The sequence below is a fragment of the Sebastes umbrosus genome, chromosome 13 (assembly GCF_015220745.1).
Source record: "Sebastes umbrosus isolate fSebUmb1 chromosome 13, fSebUmb1.pri, whole genome shotgun sequence".
NCBI classification, from domain to species: Eukaryota; Metazoa; Chordata; class Actinopteri; order Perciformes; family Sebastidae; genus Sebastes; species Sebastes umbrosus.
In genome coordinates, this window is record NC_051281.1 from 17,442,021 (window position 1) to 17,466,991 (window position 24,971).

General features: G+C 38.8%; 1 protein-coding gene across 3 annotated transcripts in view; it reads right to left on the minus strand.

The window, feature by feature from the left end:
• LOC119500308 (glypican-6-like) overlaps positions 1-24,971 on the minus strand; it is a 112,892-nt gene that overhangs the window by 56,862 nt on the left and 31,059 nt on the right. For all 3 annotated transcript variants that reach the window (XR_005209596.1, XR_005209597.1, XM_037789983.1), the window contains exons 3-4: positions 13,097-13,488; positions 5,229-5,394 (exon numbers count right to left, since the gene is read on the minus strand). Coding sequence is in view for 1 of the 3 variants with exons in the window: in XM_037789983.1 (XP_037645911.1) it covers positions 5,229-5,394; positions 13,097-13,488 (558 nt within the window). In the remaining 2 variants the exon portion in view is untranslated. The remainder of the gene's footprint in view (positions 1-5,228; positions 5,395-13,096; positions 13,489-24,971) is intronic.

A 24,971-nucleotide genomic window follows, 5' to 3' on the forward strand; every position in this document is an offset into this window, starting at 1 on the left:
AAAGAAAACTCTAAGGTCTGAGTTGCTCTACCTTGTGCTTGTTTAACACAAAGAGACATTCAGGCCACCATGGATCATTTAAACAGATCTGCTTCCACATCGATATTAGTGACTGCATGCATCCAAAGCAAACACCCACATATATTGCTTTCTTTCCTGCCTGCCATGCAACGTAAAGTTACAGAAACAAACTATCAGACACCACAGATAGAGGTAAAGCACAAATTGTATTAGATCATCGCAGTAATCTCTTAAAATGGTTGTTTTCTAGTGCTTTGCAAAAGAAGCAAACTTCATTAATTACTAACAAAATGAAGACTTAAACAAGAAGTCATATGCTTTGACAGATATTAAATAAAGACATTGTTATCTCCTGAGAAAATATATGATTTACTTTTAATCATAAAGATATGATTTACTTTTAATTTTTACATTATGCACTTTTTCAGACATCTCTATTGTGGTCATTGCTAAATGAAACTCATTCCTCATCTTCGTCCTTAAAGTCAACATCAAAAATATGAAGCTGCAGCGGGTAGAATTGGAGCAAATATGATTAAAAAAATAAAATTAGAAAGTTTGTGACCCGGCAGCCACGTTGAGAACAGCTGAGGAAATACCAAGCACCGCCCACCAGTCGGAGGAAACTTTCTTATTTTACAGCTAAACAGTACACCACAAGATGATTCTGTAAACATTTTATGCAAGAAATTGGCATTACAGTAACAATATTGATTGTAATAATATTGATTCATATATGATCAACGCTTTGATCGGAGTTTGCGAGTGATTGACAGCTGCCTCCGTTGAATGAACAGCCAAGTTATCTCTCAGAACACTTGAATTACAATATTCTGAAAGATTATTATGGACTTTTTGATGCCAAAAACTTTATAACTACTCTCGGTTTAAGAGATAGTTTGATGAATCAAATGACTTTGTTATGTGAACATGTTGGTAGTGCTGCTGATCCAACTGAGAATCAACCCTCCACCCTGAAGCTCTTTGCAGCTTTCACCCTCTTTGAGCTGCTCGTTGTCTTGGATCGCTGGTCCATATAGTCCCAGTGGCTCCCACAAAGACTGGCACAAAACTTTGTGCAACCGCTCCAAGGTCACAAGCTTGCACAAGCTGGTTGTACACTACACGCCCAGCGTAAAATGGCCGAGTGCCAGAGACAACGAGGGACTGGTGAGGAGGACTGAACATCAAGCAAGCCAAAAAAACAAACTAAACAAGAGCTAAAAGGAGAGAGAATACTAGAGGTATACATTTGTCAGATGCTCTGATTCTACTGGATGTGTAAATATTCGCTTGTTTGCTAACACACATTTGATAGGCGGATAACAGGGCTCCAGAGTGCGGCCATTTTGGTTGCACATGCAACCAAAAATCTGTCTTTTTCGACATATGATACTATGATTTTTTTTTACTTTTTCTACATATGATGATGTGACATACTATAATATGATTTGTTTTCAACATACTATGACTTTTTTTTTTTTCAACATACTATACCTATGACTTTTCTTTTTTTTTGACATACTATACTATAGTATAACTTTTTTTATTAAGTGTGACTAAACAGTTTCAGTGATCGCACCGGTGCGTCTGACGTTTAGTAGGTCTGTCTCTGTGTGTGTATGTGAGTAGCTATGTGTGTAACGTTATTCTTTTTTCCCACCCGCATTCTGCCGAGAGTCGCGCCCTACTCTGCCTCTGATTGGCTCTGACCCTGATACTCTTCTTCACTGAATGCGGATGGGGGAAAAAAAGGCATGTTGTATGTATGTGTGAAACCGCACCCTATACTCCTCCTCGAGCGACATCACAACCTTAAAACATACCGGTAATTCAAAATGAAGAGAATGATTGATTGTTTGGCTCCACCACCTGTCTCCCCTGTACCCGATAAGATGCCTAATCCTGACCTAACATCTTCGGCAGAGATGGCCTCATCTGACTCCAAGCCAGAGCCAGATCCAGAGCCTACCACATACAAAAACGCCAAAGGAATGGTTTGTCAAATTTCTATGGATCAGTTATGGTAAAACGACCAACATTGTGCATTGTATTCATTGCAAAGAGTTCGGCCAACGTGGCTGGTAACAGTGCTTTTGCTGTCAGAGAGCATCGACGTTCCGAATTGAAACGTTAAAAAAGCACAATGTCTCCAAGAAACACGTCCTGTGCCGTGACAGGTGTGAGGCCATCAGAGCAGCCCCCCTCCCTGCAGCATTTCAGCGCCAGACAGCGGCAAACTGAAGCAGTGAGGAGTCAGAAATGATAACAAAATTTAACACTGCTTATTTTCTTTAGCTTCTGTTTTGTGACATATTTCCGAGCGAAACACAGAATGTGGGCTGGGGAATCATTTTGAGAGAGATTTGATCAAGTCGTCCAGGGATTTGATCAAGTCGTTCAGGGATTTGATCAAGTCGTTCAGGGATTTGATCAAATCGTTCAGGGATTTGATCAAATCGTTCAGGGATTTGATCAAGTCCTTCTTGGATTTGATCAAGTCGTTCAGGGATTTGATCGCTCAAAAGTGAGCATGACTTGCAAGCATTAATTTTGGGAGAATCCTCAATCGGCGATGTAAGATCATAAGGTGGAGGATGAGAGGAAATTCATAAATTAGATCTCAATCATGATCTTCTGGAAATATAACACAAACGTTTTTGTCCACAACACACACCTCTGACCCATGATACCGCTCTACTAGCGATTACAACCAACAAGTTCCACACTTGGTTTTATATGATGGGAGGCTTAGCTGGTTGTCCCATTATCATGTTGGACTGGATACATTTGTGTACATCCGGTATGCAGGATGACATTTTACAAGAGAAAAGAGAGGGATATTGAAATATGATAGTCACATATTTAGCTTATAACAAGAGGTAACAAAATAATGAATGCATGGACACAGGATCAGAACTTGTATTTTTCATTTTGCTGTGCTTTCTAGTCTGTCAAAAAAGAAATCATTTTGTAAAATCTGCTATGTCGTATTTTCTTTATAAACACTGACGACAATGATTTCAATGTTTTATTTGCCACAGGCTGACAAGGAACAACCAGAGCTCCTGTTTCTCACAGCAGCCCAGTCACGTTTTCACTGTCACCACTTTAGTTCAATCCTACAGGAAGAGTCTATCTAAATGACAGCAGGAGTCTTCTGTGTTAAGCATTCTATGAAATATTAAAGAAATATATAAATATTACATCCATGTTTGTACTTTTTGTCTCTGAACTGAACAAGTTCCTATTGAACTTCTCCTCACAAAACTTGACACCCCCCGCTGAGCACTTCTGCCCTATTACAAGTCCTCATTTAGCCCAGCAGGAGAGCAGAATCCCATGAATAAAATCTTTTCATGCAAGAAAACGTTGATAGAAGAATGACAAATAAAGCAGTCTCTTTTCCGAGGGCCCAATGTGTGTCAATGGAACTGATGTTGTCAAAACATGATAACAACACAGCACCAGCTGTAACCTCTCTTAAAATAGAAACTCAAACTCAACCACATAACACACCTATTTCTGTAATCCTGCAGACTTAAGGGTAAACAGTTTGACCTGAGCCATATTTTTACATTTAATATCAGTTCATTTTGAACAAAACCACTGTAAAATGCTTTACTGTAGTTACATACAGCTTGCTTTGGCCCCCCCCAAAAAACGAGGATTACCGCCTCTACCAACCAGTCAAGTTGCAGTTTATATCTATGTCTGTCCAAAATGTCATCATCCACAACTGTCATTGTCATAATTAGCATATGAATTAGGGCTTTCAAAGTTAATGCGATAATGACACGTTAACGCAAATTCGTTTTAACGCCACTAATAACGCAACTTGCGATTTTTAGGTTGTAGTTGGCTCAGTTTTAAAGTTAGAGTGAAGATACTGACACCATATGAACTTGTCAGGAAGGAGGCTAAATAACGCTACAAACTTACACTAAATTTTGGCGAGAAAAAACTGTCATGGCCATTTTCAAAGGGGTCCCTTGACCTCTGACCTAAAGATATGTGAATGAAAATGGGTTCTATGGGTACCCACAAGTCTCCCCTTTACAGACATGCCCACTTTATGATAATCACATGCAGTTTGGGGCAAGTCATAGTCAAGTCAGCACACTGACACACTGACAGCTGTTGTTGTCTGTTGGGCTTGAGTTTGCCATGTTATGATTTGAGCATATTTTTATGCTAAATGCAGTACCTGTGAGGGTTTCTGGACAATATTGTCATTGTTTTGTGTTGTTACTTGATTTCCAGTTATACATATATACATACATTTGCATAAAGCAAGCATATTTGCCCACTCCCATGTTGATAAGAGTATTAAATACTTGAAAAATCTCCATTCAAGGTACATTTTGAACAGATACACAACGATTAACTATAAACAATCATGCGATTAACCGCTATTAAATATTTTAATAGATTGACAGCCTTAATATGACTTCTTGAATTATGGTCACAGTGACCTTTGACCACTAAACTCTAATCAGTTCATCCCTGAGTCGAAGTGGACGTTTGTGCCAAATTTGAAGAAATTCCCTCCAGGTGTTTCTGAGATATCATATTTGCAAGAATGGACCGGATGGATGAACATACGAATGAACAACCTGAAAACACAATGCCTCTGGCCACGGCTGTCGCCATGCGAAGGCATAAAAAACACCAAACATGATGGAAGCAAAAAAAAAAAGGCTGGTATAATTTGAATCCTAGAAGCAACTCTATACCTAATTATGAAATTTAACCTGCTGAAAATTTCATATAGGAAAACTCAAACCACATAAATTTAGATATGCTTTAAATTCAGTGGTATTTAAATTCCAACAGGTATTCAGTGGTGGTTCCGTTGCACTATTAGGTTTTCAGTTTCTTATACGATTCGAATAATAACAGCCTTTCTTTGCGATCATAAAACAGCCTCAAAGTGCCATATCACTTATGTTTAAACAGTGAGGTGGTCTCTTTCATGAGCATAACAAACAAAATGTGTAAAGCCACATTAACCGATATTTGTGATATTAAATTGCAAGAGCTAATATGATGTGCTTTTTCCCCCATATCCACCCCATCCATTAGAGATGAGAGAATATAACCATATTGTAGAGCCATACACCCAAGGATAAATGGGAATGATGGGAAATAACAGAACAGCAGCACCCAGGTGAAAAACATCTGGAGTGATACTTGAAAAGACTTACCAATGTACAGATTCCACTCTGGATCCAGATCAGCTTGATTGGCCAGGCAGCCCTTCACCACATTCAGGCAGTAGTTCTTACAGGGTTTAACGGACGGCATGCCCTGACAATAGGGGCAGTACAGCATCTTGGTCAGTGCTCGAATACATGCTGGAGTGCTGCTTACCTGCAAGAACACAGAGTGTGACAGCAGTGATTAGCACCTGGACAGCTCAATCGGGATCAATAAGAGTCACATTTACTCATTTAATAACTGCGTTAATTCCAGGAAGATTTAAATATTTGTCATTTTCTTTTTAATTAATGTTACTGAACGCACCACAATTGAGGATTATTCGCAATTTCAGAGTGAGCCGTCCAGAAAAAAATAAATAAATCTCTAATACCATTTATTAGAAAATGATTGTCACTTTGTTATTTTGAAAAAAAAAAGTTGCAAAGATTCATATTAGAGTGCAAGCCACAAGAGGGATGTACTACTGACCAAAGACTTTTGAACGTTTGTAAGCACTGTCAATCACAGCGGGAGATCACTGACAGACAATTTAACCTGCATTTAAATGTCAAGTATTAAATAAAGAGCCATCTTTATTTGCCTAATCATCACCCAGAGTTAGCTGTCAAGCATTCTGTATTTCAGTTATTCATCTTTCTCATCTTCACGTACTAAAAGGACATGATGTCATCACACACAGCAGGGAATACAAGGCCCCAACTAATGCTATAGACAAGATAAGCATAAATGTCACTGACACAATATTTCTTAAGTGTGTTTTCACAGGTAATCACCCAACAGCAATGACATTAAATTATGTTGAGCACTTCGTCCTCACTTTAGCTACTCGTTTAGCTTGCAAGACAGACAGCTTACATTAAGTAAAAGGCTTTAAACAGCCCAACAACACATTGAAACATATCATTGTTTTGTAGAAATTGGATTAATGTACAGATAATGAAGTGGATAGGTAATGGAGTAGGCTGTACAAGGCAGCTCTGTTCAATTCCTCTTCATACTAGCTTTTGGTTTCAATTTGATGAGATCTAAAAACTCTTTCTTAAATTGATCCTGCATTTGTGTTTTTATTATTTAAATTATTTATTATTAAAATAATAAGTCATACACCAGTGACTTGGTAAAATAAGTCTTTAAAATTAACAGGAACTATAATTCAAATGTAAACCTTTTTAATGCAGCAACAAATTGGTCAAAACTAAAACAGGAATTAAAATTACACTATATAATGTATATAGTATTTAAACATAGAACTGAATTGAATAGATCCGCCTCATTGACATCAATACCCGATCCAGCTACTTGAGTCAGTATCGGCCCGATATCCGATCCGGTATCAGTGCATCCCTATATTTCAGGATATAAGATCTATACTAACTCAGATGTCTTATTTATGCTGTGTTAATGACCTCCTTGTATAGGTGTGTGTATTTTAGTTGGTGAAATTTTAATTAATTAATTAGCCACATATAGGAATGCACCGATGGATCGGATATCAGGTCTATACTGACTCAAATAGCTGGATCGGGTATTGATGACAATGGGGCGGATCTATTCAATTCAATTCTATTTTAAATACTATATACTTTATATACTTGAATTTGAATTCCTGTTTAAGTTTTGACCAATTTGTTGCTGCATTAAAAAACATTTACACTTGAATAGATTTTTTTACCAAGTAGCTGGTGTGCGACTTATTATTTTAACAATAAATAACAATTCAGTTAATTTATATCTATGTAATTATTTGTTATATTTTGTTTTACAAATTTAGGAAAGCAAAGTTGAAGTTAAGCCTGGTGTTTCCTTACACATAACAGAATGATCCCAGTCACTTCCACACAGCAAGGCATACAGTTTATTAATTAAACACTGGTATCAGATTGGGTATCGCTATCGGGACTGAAAAAGTCAGACCGGTGCATCCCTAGCCACAAATACATTAATAATGCATTGAAGTGGGTAGAAAACAGAAAACACGAGTCAGTTTAACAATCAGTTGTGGCTCTAATTGAGTGTTTGTTTCATAAAATGTTTCTATGTTAAAATGAAAGCAAGCCATCCCATATCATATAACACGCTTTTCAAATGTTTTCCAAGACAGATTATCATTCCAGACGGATCGATAACCATGAGAAAGAGGTGCAGATCTAGATACACCTTTGTCTTTTTAGGGAGAAGACAAATTAGAAGAATTTGCAGACTGAATGGTGCTGATTCACCAAACATCTGGCTCGTACAAGCTCTTTTCTTGAAAAAGCCAAATGCTTCAACGGATGAGTGTCTGAGGATAGAGAGTGTTGCATGTTGTACAAAATCACAAATTCGCTTATTCATTGTAAATAAAATTGACTTGACTGGTGTGACTTTGGTGAACAGCGGGGATTGGACAAACTATAAAGAAATGCTTTCATCTGTCTCATTCAGCACATATTGTGACAGCGAGTGAATACCCACAGAACAAACTACAGGGAACAGCTAACCGTTGGCTGAACCAGCTGTTCTCTGCTGTATTACATTCAGGCCACATGTATAGACTGTGTGCAAACCGAGTGCAACATCTTATCAGCGATCTGTCTGTTTTGCCACGACGTGTGAGCTAGTATGGTGACATTTCAGATAGCAAATACAAACTTGACTGCGTGACCTAGTGCAGCTGATTTTATTAAATGATTTCCTAAAAGCGTGCTGCACTCAACATTCTTATCCTTAACACTCAAATGCTTGCTCTTTGGAGCCCTGTCAAGATGTTTGAAATGACAGCCTCTGGGTCGCAGCTAATGGACTTTTTTCTGTTACATGAAGCACCAACAAGCATCTTGTTAAGCATCTTTTAGGCTGAGAACCCACTTTTTCGGGCTACACCCAGACATGCCATGCAAGCACTTACTAATGTCTTATTTTCTTTAAAAAAGAAAAGAAAATGTAACTAAGTAGGCTACGTATACTGCAGCGCTGAAAGACGCTCTTACTGTAGTTTTTTTATGCACTAATAACTTTTGAAGACATCTAGCTCTTGTTCTACGGATGATAAATGCACTCATTGTAAGTTACTTTGGACAAAAGCTTCTGATAAATGAATGTCATGAAAGACCTTGAAAGGCTGACGTTCCTGTTAATACCTTTAAAGCAGACGACCTACAGGATTGTTGTGTTGTTGTTGCTAGGCAACTATATAATCAGCCAATGGTTGGCTCTCAGAGCATGTAGAAAATGTTATTAAAGGTGCTCTGTACGATATCCAGAGCATTAATATAGCAGCAAACAACTAATTGCTATTTAAAGATATAGAGGAGTAATGTCTACCTCAGCAGAAAATGAAGTCGCTCTCCCTCTGTGTGTTTTAATCCGAGCTTCTACCAACCATGACATAATGTCTCGTTGGCAAGGAAGCTAAATAATGCTCTAAACTTCACTACATTTTGGCGAGTAAAAACTGGTCTTGACCTCTGACATCCAGATGAGTGAATGAAAATGGGTTCTATGGGTACCCACGAGTCTCCCCTTTACAGACATGCCCACTTTATGATAATCACATGCAGTTTGGGGCAAGTCATAGTCAAGTCAGCACACTGACACACTGACAGCTGTTGTTGCCTGTTGGGCTGCAGTTTGCCATGTTATGATTTGAGCATATTTTTAATGCTAGATGCAGTACCTGTGAGGGTTTCTGGACAATATTTGTCATTGTTTTGTGTTGTTAATTGATTTCCAATAATACATATATACATATATTTGCATAAAAGCATATTTGCCAACTCCCATGTTGATAATAGTATGAAATACTTGACAAATCTCCCTTTATACACATGTTGAACAGATAAAAAATGTGCAATTCATTTGCAATTAATTGTGATTAACTATGGAAAATCATGCGATTAATTGTGATTAAATATTTTAATCGACTGGCAGCCCTAGTAAATAGTAATATTGTTGTAAAGTAATTTGTTAAAGCCTAAATTATGAAAAGTTAAAGGAAATTGGCTATGTAAAGTGAGTAGAAAATTTAACTAAAGTTTCACTCTCAGTGGTATCTGACTGGAATAACTTCTTTATCTATAAAGGACTTCTCAGTCATTTGCAGTAAAACAGGTATAATACAGCAACAGATGGTTAAAAAGCAAATAAAATAAGAATTGGATGACAATTAAAATTCCAATTATCCAAAAAAGAAAAGATTTTTATGATTCAAAAGAAAACTGAGAGGCCCAGACAACAAAGGCCCAGACACCTTTTGTAACGAACGGGAGAAGTTGGACCAATAAAAGGTTAAAAAAAAAGCCGCTCCAAAAGATCTCAAGCAGCGATCAGAATTAGCTGATCACAGAGCGGGAGCCTGACCAAGCAAACCTTTTAAAAACAAGCAATAAAATCTTAAAAATCGATTCTAAAACAGACAGTTAAGTGCGGTGTAGCAAAGATTATGGTCAATTCTCCTGGAATGTGAAAAAGAAAAGTCTGGCAGCAACATTTTTTCTTAGCTGTAGCCGGTGGATATTTCGCTGGTAAGACGAGAATAAAGTGAGTTACAGTAGTCAGGCCTGGAGGAGATAAAAACACGGATGACCTTCTCCAGTTCTGCAAATTAGAGAAATGGCCTGATCTCGGTGATATGTGTTAATGTTTGATGTGCCGGGACCTCTAGCTCTTTCTCAGCCCAGTGCTACTATAAGTATCATAAAGAGAAGACTGGAGGTATTTTTGTCGCTCCACGGAGTCAGGCTCCAAGGAAGGCTGACACACACCCGCCCTGACTAACAGACAAGCCTCACACGTCACCTCGCCGACAACTGGTGTGACTTGTCACATACTAACTTGACACTGATATTCTAACAATGCTGCTGCCAACATCTATCGCACCTGACACAGGTGTAGTGCAGCCGTACAAAATAGACAGGGATCTGTTCTCAGCAGATGTAGAGGTCATGAGGAGAAATAATAATGTTTTAGAAAAAATAGTTCCTCACTGAAAACTATTAATTCAAAATCAATAGTGTTTTTGAGAATCGATACTCAAATGTATCAATATATTCTTAAGCCCCTGTCTATAATTTCAAACTTTGTAACTTCAACAAAAATAATTTTCCTTCGTTATGAATCATCACATTAATTAGTGATATAGTGGTATTTTAAAATATGAGATATATTAGGGCTGTCAAAGTTAACATGATAGTAAAGCGTTAACGCAAATTTGTTTTAACGCCACAAATTTCTTTAACGTATTAACGCAATCAATCTTCATCAATCCGGAGGTTGTAGCGGGCTAGAGTGAAGATCTAGAAATCCTAAAGAATCCATTGGTACCAACGATGTCATACTAGCTCGTTGCGAAGGAGGTTAAATGACGCTCCAAACTTGCGCAACATTTTGGCGAGGAAAAACTGGCATGGCCATTTTCAAAGGGGTCCCTTCCCATATGTGAATGAAAATGGGTTCTATGGGTACCCACGAGTCTCCCCTTTACAGACATGCCCACTTTATGATAATCACATGCAGTCTGGGGCAAGTCAGCACACTGACACACTGACAGCTGTTGTTGCCTGTTGGGCTTGAGTTTGACATGTTGTGATTTGAGCTTATTTTTTTATGCTGAATGCAATACCTATGAGGGTTTCTGGACAATATTTGTCATCGTTTTGTGTTGTTAATTGACTTCCAATAATAAATATATACATACATTTGCATAAAGTAAGCCTATTTGCCCACTCCCATGTTGATAAGAGTATTAAGTACTTGACAATTCTCCTTTTAAGGTACATTTTGAACAGATAAAAATGTGCAATTAATTTGCTATTAATTTGTCATGATTAATCATGGACAATGATGCGATAAATTCTGGTTAACTATTTTAATAGATCGACAGATTGTAACTTAATTTTTTTTCCTCCATTAGGAATCATCACATTAATTAGTGATATAGTGGTATTTTAAAATATAAGATAATAATAATATTCTATCAATAATAATAATAAAAAACTCCACACTCTATTAGCTTTGCACAAATATAGTGTAGTGTGTCACCTTCCCTCACATAATGAGTTATAAAAATCTTCCAAATAATAATAACCAACACTAGTTAATTTACAAATCAACCAATTATTTGTATTTGTATGAAAAGAGAAATGCAATTATATGACTGATAGACTTAAGGATTCCTCCTGTGACAATGGTTCACTTGGGAATTTAACATACTGTGAAATGTCATAACATTTTCATTTTACCCAGTTAACAGTGACTGTGGCTTTAATGAAAAGACAGCACAACATTGCCACATTGTTTACTCATTTGCTTCTGTCAAATTCATTGCCATCTGACTACAGTGAGCATTCAGGTAACAAAGTTGTCAGTGAAATTTTTTCTAAATATCAATAACCAGACGGATGACTATAAGATTTTAATCACTTCAGATAAACAGCAGCAGATGTACTGTTCGGGTAATGATCTGGGATAAGTATGAGCTTTGTTTGTGAGATGCAGACTCCAAACACGAGTTTCTGCTTCCTCAAAGCTCCGCCGGGTTTCGTGTTTTGTCTCTTAAGCTGTGAAAAGCAATAAAGCACTACATCATCTACTTTAATTCAATATATATCCCGGCAGCAATAAGCATGGATGTCACATCTTAGAGGCGCTGTGCAACAGACACCTCTAGCAGGGTGTCTTATTCCATTATGCTCACACCCAATCCCTCATGATGAGTTTATACCCTGGGGATCAAAGGGCTGCGGTCCCAGACACATGACCTGGATCTCAGGTCCCACTGAAATGTCAAGAGGTGAGGCTGGGACATACCGGCTTGTGAGACACGCAGGGTGTAACTCGGTAAACGCATACTAACAACACATCCTCTGTGGCTGCTTCTAAATGAGCCTCACCACCACTACTACTGGTGGTGAGAGGGGAACTGATACACACAGTGAAGGGAGCATGTTGAAAGTTCAATGAGTGCATCACGGTGGGGGTACAAGAAAACTAATTTTGGATTTCGAACAGTAGCGTCTTCTCCTTAGTGTCTCTGTCTCTGATGATTGTGGGTTACTAGATTCATTGCCTTCTGTTTATATACTGTACAGCTGGTCTATTAATATTCATAATAGTGTTGATAATACAATCTTACTGATATCATTATAGTGAAAAGAAACCAGGGTGGTTGGGGATTTGCAGCTTATCAGGACTTTTCCCAGCCCATAAAAAGGCATGCAGAAACAACACCGTTGTTGTTGAGCACGACTAAATCCAAGCCTTAGCCTTTTGCTTTTTCCTTTAATCTTACTTTGCACATGATCAAAACTACACACACTCCCAGAGCAGTAAGATATACTGCAGAAGCTGCATTAAGACTGCATCGAATCAAACAGAATACTAAAGCTACAGTATGATTAATGGCTTCTGTATACTGGGTGAACAAATATTAGGAAATAGAGCAATAAACAGTGATGGCACAACATTTCTTTTCTCTGCTTTTTTCATTGTCTGGGGCATTTCTCCCGAGCAATCCACATACCCTTCAACACTGTTTTCTAGACAGCACCTGAACAAGGCGCCTCGAGCCCCAACCTTCCTGAAGACATGCACCGAGAGAGCACACATTAGTCAGAAAAAGTATCTGGGAGGAACTTGTTCGCGGTGGAAAACCAAGAGGGAAATGTGTGCTTACTGCAGAAACGCCAAAACAAGACCTTGTGAAAAGCTGGATACACAGCCAGTCTTAATTTGAGGTCAAATGCTGAATATTTTCCAACAGAATCAGCCAGTACAGCTGAATGAAATGTGTTTTTTTGAAAATGACAGAAGCAAGCAGTTAATTGGGTGTTTTATAATCCAGTTAAATTTTTACTAAAGTGGTGAGCAGTGTTACCTTAGACACTCTCTGGGCCACCTCCCGGCCAACAGAGAGCCCTTGGACAAATGTGCGTGCGGCGATGAATGCCCGGGTAACCTGAGCCTTGAGCTTCCTGGGCACGTCTCCAAAGGGCTTGAGCTGGTCGGTGTACTTACTGATACACTCCAGATAGTCCTCAGTGATGACGTACTGGGAGTTGAGCAGTGTGAACATGCGCTCCAGCAGCCGCGACCAAAAGTCATTTAGCATTTCCTCCAGGTTAACATTTCCTCCTGTGTAATAGCGCTTCAGCTCTGCAAACAGGTTCTCAAAGACCTCTGAGTTCTGCATGTAAGGCTTGCCGTAAGTCCTCACGAACATCTCATTCAGGGACCTCTCCGTGTTCTCCAGTAGCTCCAGGAAGAATTCTGAAGAAGAAAAGAAAAAGTGTTTTAATTATGTCTGATTTTCTTTCATGCGTGACTGTGTTGCTATAGATTATACTGTACATGACATACATAGATATGGCTTGATAAGATGGGAACCTGGGAGGATAATGATTAAAATAGAAATGCAGCAAAATGACATTAACTGTGTCTGATTGCAAGATAGAACACAGCTTAAAAAGGAAGTCTACTCTTGATTGCGATGCCGACACCAAATACGCCGACGACCAGAGAATACCAAAATAGCAAATCAATTACGGCTTCTGATGTTGATTTCATTTTGAAGAGACTTCCCAGCTTTGTTGATTTTTATCTCAAGTAAACTACTTTTAACATTGCAATGGGAGCCTTTCCCATATATATTTCTGGAAAGCAATAAGGTCTGTGTTTGCAGTGCATGAGGTCAGTATTTGTTGTCCCTATATCACCTGTAAACCTAAAATACATCTGTGTACCTTGATAGAAAGGACATATATTGTTGAAAGATTTCCTATACACTGATTCACACTGGAGTACTGCTCCATATGCTGGAAGCATAAGGCTGTCAGATGAAGTGCCATAAATGATCCTTCAGTATGATTACGATTCCACAATACAGTTTGTCTGTAAGGTTTCCAGCCGTTCTGCGTTCTCCTTTTTAGGCACCACTTGTTGTTTGCCTCATGACCTCTATAGCTCACCGCAAATTGGGAAGAGATTATAATATTCCTGACCATCTGCTATCCATAATGATAGTCCTCGCTTTCAAGGACCAAGATTAAAATTTAAATAGGCTTCAAAACTCTGCACATTTAACTGCGAAGTGAAATGCTTCGAGACTAAACAGAGTCCCGTAAAGGGTGGTGGAGGTTACAGAAAGTATTTTATATTCCTCAGTTATTGTCTTGAATAGGGCAATATGTCCCATCCAAAGCTTTAAAACTGAATTAATTGATTTTTTTTGGCCACTTAGAGACGGCAAAAAGCTGTAAATACAATATTGACATATTATCACCTCATAAAGTTGTTACATGTTAGCAAACAGTCGCCTATTTAAACGTCATCTACCAGACGGATTAGCATTTCTTTGGAGCTGTTTCTGGGCTCAAATTTGAGTCAAATATTCACTCTCTTTTCCGTTCTGTTTTGGTCCCCTGAGGGAAACACTATGTTGACCAGCCAGTCGCCAACTTTGTCTATCAGCTGTTTGGTGCTGGACAGGTAGAGTACAGTGGGTTTATCAGAGATTTGTCACTGAAAACAGCTACCTACTGCATCTGGAATAGGGTTGATGAGAGCAGAGAGACTGATTTCAAGTTTGTTCATTCGTCGTATGCACAACAATTACAGCAAGCAGTCATTGGCAATGAAAATCTTGGCTCCCAGGTACCCTTCAAAAGTACTCATTAAATATATATATATATAAAAACTGCAAAACTGCATGTGATTATCATAAAGTGGGCTTGTCTTTAAAGGGGAGACTCGTGGGTACCCATAGAACCCATTTTCAAGACTCATCCTGTCCTTTCTTCAAACCTCCTGCACCTCCTGCCACACATCCTTCAAGCTGATGGCACCACGGTCCTCGGCCTCATCAAGGACAAGGACTGAGTCGGCCTACAGGAATACTGTGTCAGTATGGAGTACAGATAACAACCTAGAGCTCAATGTCAACAAGACGGAGGAGATGGTCATGGACTTCCGGAAACACCCACCTTCACATCCCCCACTACTCATCAACAATACAGCAGTAAAGGTGATGGAGTCTGTTAAGTACCACAATCACCGGTGACCTAAGATGGGAGACCACCAGACACCTGAACAGTTTTTGTTCCCTAAGCTCTCTCCTCAACAACACCTCCTAGTTCCCTCCTTCATTTCCCAACCGCCCACTACTCATCAGCGCCTACATGCTCCACCTTCCCTGTACTGTTTAGCTGTGAAATGAGAAAGTTTGCTCCGGCTGTTGGGCGGTGCTTGGTATTTCCTCAACTGATCTCAACCTGGCTGCCGGGTCACAAATTTTCTCATCCTACAGCTAAACAGTGCACTACAAGATGTTTCTGAAAAGGTTTGAGGTGAGAAATGGGCATTACAGTAACAGAATACTGATTCATATTTGATCAGCGCTGCCTAGTTTGACCTTTTGATCAAAGATTGCGGTCTGTGAAATCTTGCAGATGCCATTAGGAGCACCGGAGGACACCGGAGGACACCGGAGGACACAGAGGCACATGATTTTTTTCAGATTTCCTGTCTCATGCACTACTGTCAGGATATAGTGACCGTTTTATAAAAATAACTTTTCTTAATCATATTTGCTCCAATTCTACCCAATGCTACTTTAAACTTTTGACTTTTATCTTTCTTGGTTTTACTGCACTGTATCACTAAGTAAAATACCTGTGTACATTGTACATTTGGCAAACAAAGCGATTCTGATTCTAAAGCAATTTATGGTAGCTAGGTCACATGACCACATATCTATTAAAAGGTCCATTCTGCCCGTTTGGGCCATTCACATTACAGATCACTTATCAGAACGGCCATGACCATACTGTAATGGAGTTGAAGTGGTCATTAGTGCTCAGCAATGCAGGTGAAACTATAAATTACAGCAGCAGGGAAACAAAATAGCAAGACTCTCCATGATACCAAATCCATGTTGCACACTAACAGAAAGTCAAACATGAAAAATATTCATCATCTGCAAGGAAGCAGAACATCCAGGATGTTATTTCATGATGTTATTACCTGATTGAGACAAATGTATTTTTAGCTGCAACCAGCAGCCACTATTACTCACTTGATGTTAGCTTGGAGGGTAAAGGTCACATTTGCCACAGGAGAAATGCAGGAGATTCCAATCCTGCATAAATCTATTCGGTCCAAAACTGCTTCTGATTTATCACATGAAACACACTTGTTAAAGACTTGCTTTCTCTATTCTTATCACAATTAATTATTGTTCATTAGCACCTCTTATCAGGTACCCGAGAGTGTTAACTGTATAGACGCCCCCTGGGGATCTGATTAAATTAGCTTTACTCTCGCACATTTTTTCCTGCTATCTTAAGAGGATATCTTATGACTTTTTCTTTCGGTAGCACACACAGTCTGAAGGACTTGTGATGTTGGTCTCAGTAATTCTTGAGACTATAGTAAATGAAAGACTACAGTGAGCTTTAAATATGCAAAGCTCCAAGCGTGATTTGTGCTTCAGAGACTCCTTGTTGGTAATGAAAATAGTCAGCGGTGCTGAGCGATATGCGCACTGATTAATTACAGCTTCAAAAGTAATTTCATTTTAAAAAATGTGCATTTTGGAAGAAAAAAAAAAAGCATCTTGATGCAGTCAGGTTCGTTGCCCAATGTGTCTGCTGAAATATTTATTTAATATAACCAACGTAATTAAGGCAGAATGTATTGTTAATTTGGACAGCCTATTTGATGTAATTCTAAGCTCTGTTTTGGAGTGATTACGATGAATAATTACATTATGGATGAGCTCTGTATAATTCTGTGACTAATATATTTAGTTAAGAAAGACAACTTAATCTAATTAGGGGAAATTCATGAGGGGGATGGTATTTTACAACAACAAATTTAGTGAAATGTCAGAGACTAAAATCATCAGGAAAGCTTACATAAATCCTTAACACATCTTAGTAATTATGAAGTCTGTCCAAATGAATGGCTGCAAGAGCTGCAAGTGGAGGATAATGATGCTGAAATGCTGGACAGGGGTGATTCTAATACTCCCAACTTGCAGCGAGTTCATTACATTTCGCTGATAAAGCTTGGTTTGGCTCGCTGTGCGCACAGAGGTTACACAGAGCCATTTTCTCTGTGATAAAGAGAAAGCCTGTGTTTCCGTGCTTCCACAGCTGCTTGCGCTCACAGACACCTACTAATGGATGCTCTCCTAGATGTCAGTAGTAGTCTCAATTTCAGCAATCTTTAAACGGAATGCTCCTATTTTAAATCTTTGAGCTAGATGATGAAAACAGTGTTTTTCATCTATAAGCAAACCACAGTGTTTGGAGACAATATGGAGACTATGGAGCATATAACGAACAGAGGTAGCTGTGGATGGGATAACAGCTACTGTGAAGACCCTTGAGGGAAGTGGCCTGCAGAATTAATTACTGCAAAGTCTCCTGAACTGTGACCAGCCATAACTTATGGGGATAAAAGGGCTGGTTTTCCACCACAATTCAATTTTCTTCAGTTGAGTAGCCTCATTACAATCTATGATAACTGCCTCGCGCCAACCAGTCAAGTTGCAGTTTACATCTATGTCTGTCCGAAATGTCATCTCTTCATCATTTTATCCTATTAGACGTTTGTGTGAAATTGTCATAATTAGCATATGAATTAGAGTTGGGTCGATTTCCGGTTTTGCCAGTCCGGTCCGGTCTGATGTACAAGCTTACACCAGTTTGATTTTATGCCAACCGGCTGAACCAACATTTGTCATTATAACACGTTCTGGAAAATTAAAAAGTAGACGAGCTGTATCGAAGGCGACACAGTCCTAAATCCAGCTTGCATTAGTAATAAACAACATGACAACGTGATTAACATAATATTGTTTGCTTATAAACAGTCTAACAGAGCCACAAGGGTCTGGAAGGCCGTGAAGTTATCAGTAACGTTATAGCTAGCGGTACCATTTTTTCCTTCCCAATTCCAATTGTGATACCTGAACTTGCGGTATCGGCCGATACCGAATACCGATCCGATTCAGCGGGATAAAAATAAATATAGTTAATATCATTATTAGTATTATTTAACAGCTGTGACAAACTAGCTGCAATCAGTTCTTCTTCGCTGCTCTAAAACAGTAGTTGCCAGTGGCAGCCATGATACATCCAGGGTGACAGCACAGTGAAGGCTACTGAAGAATTGATTTTCGGTTAAACAAGTTGATTTTTTTCTGGGTTAATAAATTATGGTATCGGATCAGTACATTGAACTGGCATACTCGCCGATACCCAATACGACATTTTTTGGCAGTATCGGGCGCATTTCCGATACTGGTAATGGTATCGGAACAACTCTAGTTATAGCTGAAGGTAGCAATGCACACACTGCGTGTGTAAAGTTTAGGTTGTCAGTGAATACATGCCACAACGCCTCAAGACCCAAGCCAAGCTCCCATGTCTTGCTTTCCACCTGCTGATTAAAGTGAAGGGGGTTAGCCCCAATTTAGTGACAACTTCAGCCCAGGTCCACTTAAGGTGGGCTGTTAAGGTGGACCAGCTATTCTCATTTGTCTGTGCTAGCAGAAATTAATATATATATATATTTATGCACAAACAAAGTAATCAAAAGCACATATCAGGCTGCAATCAACACCTAAAATGGGTATCCATATCATAGTCTGTGGGTTAATACTTGATATTTCAGTTTTACATCTTGAGCAACTGATTAATATATAATTGGCAGGATGCTTTTTGAGATGGACGTGGGATGGATATCTCAAAATTTGTGTTAACCTGTCTCAGACAAAATCCATATATACAGTATTTGGACACTATAGGTATAAACAGGGCTTAAAGAGTGGAGTGCAGTTTAAGAAGTCAATACGATGAGGCCGTGTAATTACTCCAAAATCTTGGGAACATGGTAGATAATTTGTTCACTTTCATTCATCAAAGCTGGGGCCTCAGTAAAACCCTTACCAATCAGATCCAACAGAGATTATTGTGATAATTTCAGGCAGAAATGAATACAGTTGCAGCTGCTTTATTGAAGAAAATGTGATGCAATTCCTGGCACTTTTATCCATTTTAAATGGAGGAGATGTTAAAAAAAAAATCATGCATGTAGGTAGAAAAATGATCATTTGGTGGAACTTGTCAGGGGTAATTCGCACCCTGGGAGTAAGCTCTGCCTGAGAAGACAACTTAGGGGGAAATAAGGTCCTATAGACAAAAACTAATTTGCAAGATAGTTGCTGTGTTGAGGTCTAAGATGTTTGACCTGGGCTTGTAAAATTGGTTCTGAATTATTTTATTCATTAGTAAGCATTCTCACAATTTGCACACATTTTGCAGAAGTATTATGGAACTGCTCAAAAATGCAAGAAACCAGTTGCATTTGCATTAAGTCTTGTGAATGTAAAATCTAGGGATGCACCGATACCACTTTTTTTCAGACCGAGCACGCCGGCTGAGGTGGGATCCCGGCCCCGCGGGGTCGGGCGCACCACCGGCCCATCTCGCCCGCACCATCGGGGAGGTGGAGCGTGAGCGTGCGATAGGACCCAAAAGATGGTGATGAGAGGTTATTGTCACGGTGCCGTAAAGTGGTATCGGTGCCGTTGTATTGGAGCCGTTTTGCGAGTACGAGTACATGAGCACAGTATCGGACCCAATATTGGTATCAGTGCATCCCTAGTAAAATCAGATATTCCTTGAGGGACTGACCATTACTAAAATGCTGCATATAAAAAAAAAACACTCTGTACTGTATTAAGCACTGTCACAATGGTGACAATTTTGAGTGCAGCATTGTATTTCATGGCTATACACCAGAAAAAGTTACCAAAATAACCAAAATGCAGTCACAGAAAGTTAATGAATTCAGAAGATTGTTCAGATCATTTGTTGTAGATGTGTAGATGTCGCCTATGTAAAACACATTCCTGCAAGCAACACATTGTCAAAACTATCTGTAATTCATCAGTGAAGCTTCCCTGAGTAATCTGCAAAAACGACTTGTTTGGCACACTCATGCAGCAGAATAAACAGCCTGTTATCTCCTGCAGAGCCACTCAGTGTCTTCTCCTACAGAACTACAGCCAATCAAAGAGGGAGCCTATCTCTCACTTTGTTATTACTGAAAACTGCACAACGCACTCACGGCTTGGTTCGCAACCTACTTGAGCTCTCATGTCCGTGCATGAAACTAGCAATTTTGCTGTCAAAAGGAGCACTTCTAATTCTACATGTCAATCATAAGTGGATCATTGATTTGGTCTGACAGGAGGCGCCGGTCTACAGAGGGCTGTTCTAAGTGCTATGCTACTGTACAACATGACAGGCTGACCTTTTATGTCTCCGTTTTCATGTGTTAATTCTTGCAGCCTGCGTACTGTGAGTCACACAGTGGCAGTTAAAAGCAGAGCCATTCAATGTAAAATCACTCTAAACACAAAATTAAATGGTATGCTGGTGAGTCAAGACAGAAAAAGGTCTAATCTTATGTAATGTAATCTAATAAAATTATATATTTGCTCATATTTGAAAGTTACCATATCCGACTCTTTAACATGAGGAAGAAAAGTGGAGTACTTTCGGCAGATGCCGAACGCTGGTTCATAAATGTTAACTGGGATTTAGCCTACTGTCCTAAAATTAAAGTGCATATATTTCCAAAAATGTTGCAGCTTGTCCATCAGAAATCCTACAGAGAAGGATCACTAAAAATCCTGTAGTGTAAAGGGATGAATCCTACCTACTCTTCCAGTCTCCAACTGGATAGTCCAACATGACTTCCTAACTAAAGGAGGGTTTTGCTGAGTAAGCACGCCCTTTTCAGCACTGCCCAGCTCCACATTCATCCAGTCAGACACATCCACACCTGGTAGCTGGCCAGCACAGTGCAGACCTCTGTGGTTGGCAGCTTTTTGAGGACTAATTAAGGGTTAAGTGCTTTGCTCAAGGGCACATCGACAATGGTTGCTGAGGGAGGAGATAATGGATTCAAGTATTTGTATTTGTTCCAAACACTTAAAACTGACCCAGTTTCAGTCGATATAGCACCAATACTGGGTAAACTTTACCCATTCATGTTTTTTTGACCCAGTGTTAGGGTTAGTTTTTCAAGTTTTACCTTAAAGGGCAACAATGGTCATTTTTAAAGAAGTGATATTATTCTGGAGGCTATATAACATGATGGAAAAAATACTTCAACTTGCTCTTGTATAATCATATTGCGAGGGCGCGCCGGGAAACCACAAGGTGACAGCGTCATCACAGTGAACAGTAACTGCCTGTCAGTGGCGATATGAATGGAGTATAGAATTCCAACAACATCTGCAATATAAATAAATATGCTGTCACTTTCTGAATCTCCGTTCCAGTGGACAGCACTTGCATAAACTATAACTACTGGATAACGAAAGAAGTCAGAAAGGTATTACACAGTTTCCCTGTCCTATAAGTGTTTATTATTTACATATAATAGATTCAGAAAGTGACGGCATGTTTGTTTATATTGAAACTGTTGTTGAAATGCTATACCCCATTCCGTTACTACCTACCCTGATGACGCTGTCACCTTGTGGTTTCCCAGCGCGCCCTTTCAATATGATTATACAAGAGCAAGTTGCAGTATTTTTTCCATCATGTTAGGTAGCCTCCAGCATAATATCAATGTTTTAAAAATGTCCGTTGTTCCCCTTTAAAATTGTCACAAATTTGTCATCAATTGTACAAATCAATGCATATGACATTCAAAACTGCAAAGGATATACATTATTAACAAATAGTGATATGTGGCATAAACAGTTAGAGTAGATTGTAACAGTGCACAGCCATAGCATATTTTAGTTTTGGTAAATAACCTAACAGTAAGACAAAAACAACAATAAAACTGGGACAAAACACTCAATTTTCTATGGTTTTCTACACATGAGTATTGGGGTAGTTAAGTTAAGTATTGCACTGGTGTCAATTTCGATGCAGTCATTTTTTTTGTGTGCAACAATACAACTGATGCCATTCTGTGCCAGTCGCTAAATATCGACTGCCAGGATTTTTTCGACGAGAGATAACAGTGCGAGTCGGTAACTCCAAAGAAGATCAATTGTGGAAGGTGGACCGCATTAATATTCTGTTTGGCTACCCAGCAGCACCACGGTGTTCATGGTCAGAGGAGGGCCAACAATTGATTAGCAATTAAGACCCCTGACTTAGTGTTTAACGAGCAGGTGGAAAAGAATGCTCTGTGCCAGCCATTTATCTAATTTCTCTGAGCAGTCGTTTCCTCCGGGTCTTGGGAATAGGTATAGGTTATGCATTACGGTGAAAACAATGAGAATATTCAGACTTTTTGATGGCATTATTTAGCAAACAGGTGAAAGGTATTAATAAATTGCAGTAACTGCGGCTGCATATGTTTGGCCCTGATTTTTCAGATTGATGCTGCTTCTCTCTTAGATTCACACAGCTGTACAGTTCAACACGGGTTGTTGTGGATATTTCTGTATTTGTGCTGGCATGGTCTTGGCATAGTCGAGACTGTGCCCTCTCACTGTGACACCTAGGCTGTGGTGTCAGGTATGCGTGGGCTGGCCGGCTACTGTCAGCTACAGTAACACTCATCACAAGCTCTGCATAAAGAGAAGAGAATATACACATACAATGACTCCGTGTAGGTGGAAACTCCAGAGCCGGGTGCTAAATAGATGGTAAAGAGCATCTACAGGATCTAACAGCTCTCTAGTGTTTGGATCTTTAACTATGTGTTCAGACTCAGTATCGAGGCGACCACAATTATTTAGCTAACACTGCTTTATGAAGAGAAAATATTGGAAAAGAGATATTGTTTAAGGAACATTAAGTCAGAGAAATGTAGAATCTTATAATATATAAATTATGCTTGAAATACTTGAAAGATGCATGTTGTTCTAATATTTATTGACTGGTTAAATCTCAGCTGATATCTCCTGCTCAAAACCCCACAACGTCCAACACTCAGATTCAATTAATGACGCATAAAGATAAGGGTGGAATTCAAATCCAGCAAATCAATATCTCAGATTTCCCGAGCGGCTGGTCAGTCGAGGCCCACAGCAGACACAACGTCTCCAGACAGCAGAGGGCTACTGAGCTGAAACCGGCATATGGCATCTGCTTTGACGCTCATGAAGTTATGGAGAATGGCAGCAAACCCCAAGAGGAACAGGGTTGCCTGGAGTCATGCATCTAAGTGCTGCTGGACAAACCCCATTTCCTCCCTCACTGGAGTCCTCCTTATGACATTCACTATCCTGACAGCAGCTGATCAAAATAACACTTATTTATTTATGCGCACTTCCAGGAATCACTAAGCTAAAGAAGTGTATATTCCTGGAAAAAAAAACAGACAAGACTTCAGCCCAGCATTGTGACATTGAGTTTCTTGGCAATGTGCAATCACCTGAGAGTTGCATGATGTAACTGAATAGCATTCGTTTCATATAATATGTTGGATAGTTTGAAAAGACTGAGCATAGAAAGACAAGCCATTGGTGAGTATTGAATTGCGCTATTAATCAAACATTATTCAGTTGTTGACATTGGATATATTTAGATAGCCCCTTATGGAAATCTATGCTTCAACCTCCTACGTTTTGGACAAAGATTAGAATTACTTTGGATAAACTGAATCTTTGGGAGGGTTGCTGTTCAATCCTGAGATCTAATCAGAGGTTATATTCATGTTGACAGAAGGTATCTTTTGTAATATAGATATTTAACATGTTAACATGTTGATATACATCCAACAAAATGTGAAAAGGTGTTAAGCAGCATGAAGAAGTGCGACACATAGTGTGTATTATGTAACAGTGTTATATTGTGAATTATTAAATCTCATTAAAAAATGTGTTATATATGTGTTGGTATTAGGGCTGGGTTAAAAAAAAAAATTCTGATTCAAATCAATAGGGGTGTAAGAAAATATTGAAAATATTGAGTATCACAATGTTATGTTTTGTGATACTGTATCGATCCTCAGAAACATTGTATGACTTTTTTATTAATAGTTTGCATGCAGAGATTAAATGAGTCAATACTTTATTTAATTTACAAAGAGATGCACCCTCAGTGTATGTGCCCTCTCAAAGTAGTGCTATGATGTTGGATGTTAAAGGGACTGTGATAAAAGCAAATGCATTGATGCTTCTGATTGCATAAAAAATTAACCTTTTTTACTCAGATGTTATGCATATGGTGGTGTGTTCTTTATACTATGATAGTTTTCTTTGAATTACATTTTTTTAATGGACAACAACCATTAAAAATATATTTTTTAAACAAAGCTAGTGTGTGTTATTTTAGTTAAACATCTGATAAACCCATTTGTTGTGTTGTATTGTGTCAATAAAGTCAATTTTGCATTATTAGTCTGATGTTGTGTACCATAATTTCAGTAGACTCCGCTCTGCACTGTTAACACTAATCTTCTCCGTTTTCACACACATGTTGTCGTTTGGCAATTTAAATTAAAGCAAGCAAATACATTTGAAATACAGAGCAGAATAATGTCAGCAGAAGTACAGTTATAAGATGCGTGTTTTGTTAATGACACTCAGACTTTGATGTATGTTGTTTATGTGCATATGTTCCTACATGAAAGCAGGAAGCTTGTTTTTATGCTACTGTATAGTCTATACAAACCAAGTTACAAGGACAGGATTATGTATTAATTATACTAAATGAGATCCATATACAGTATACTAAATGAGCTTGATTCCATTACACAATGTAAAC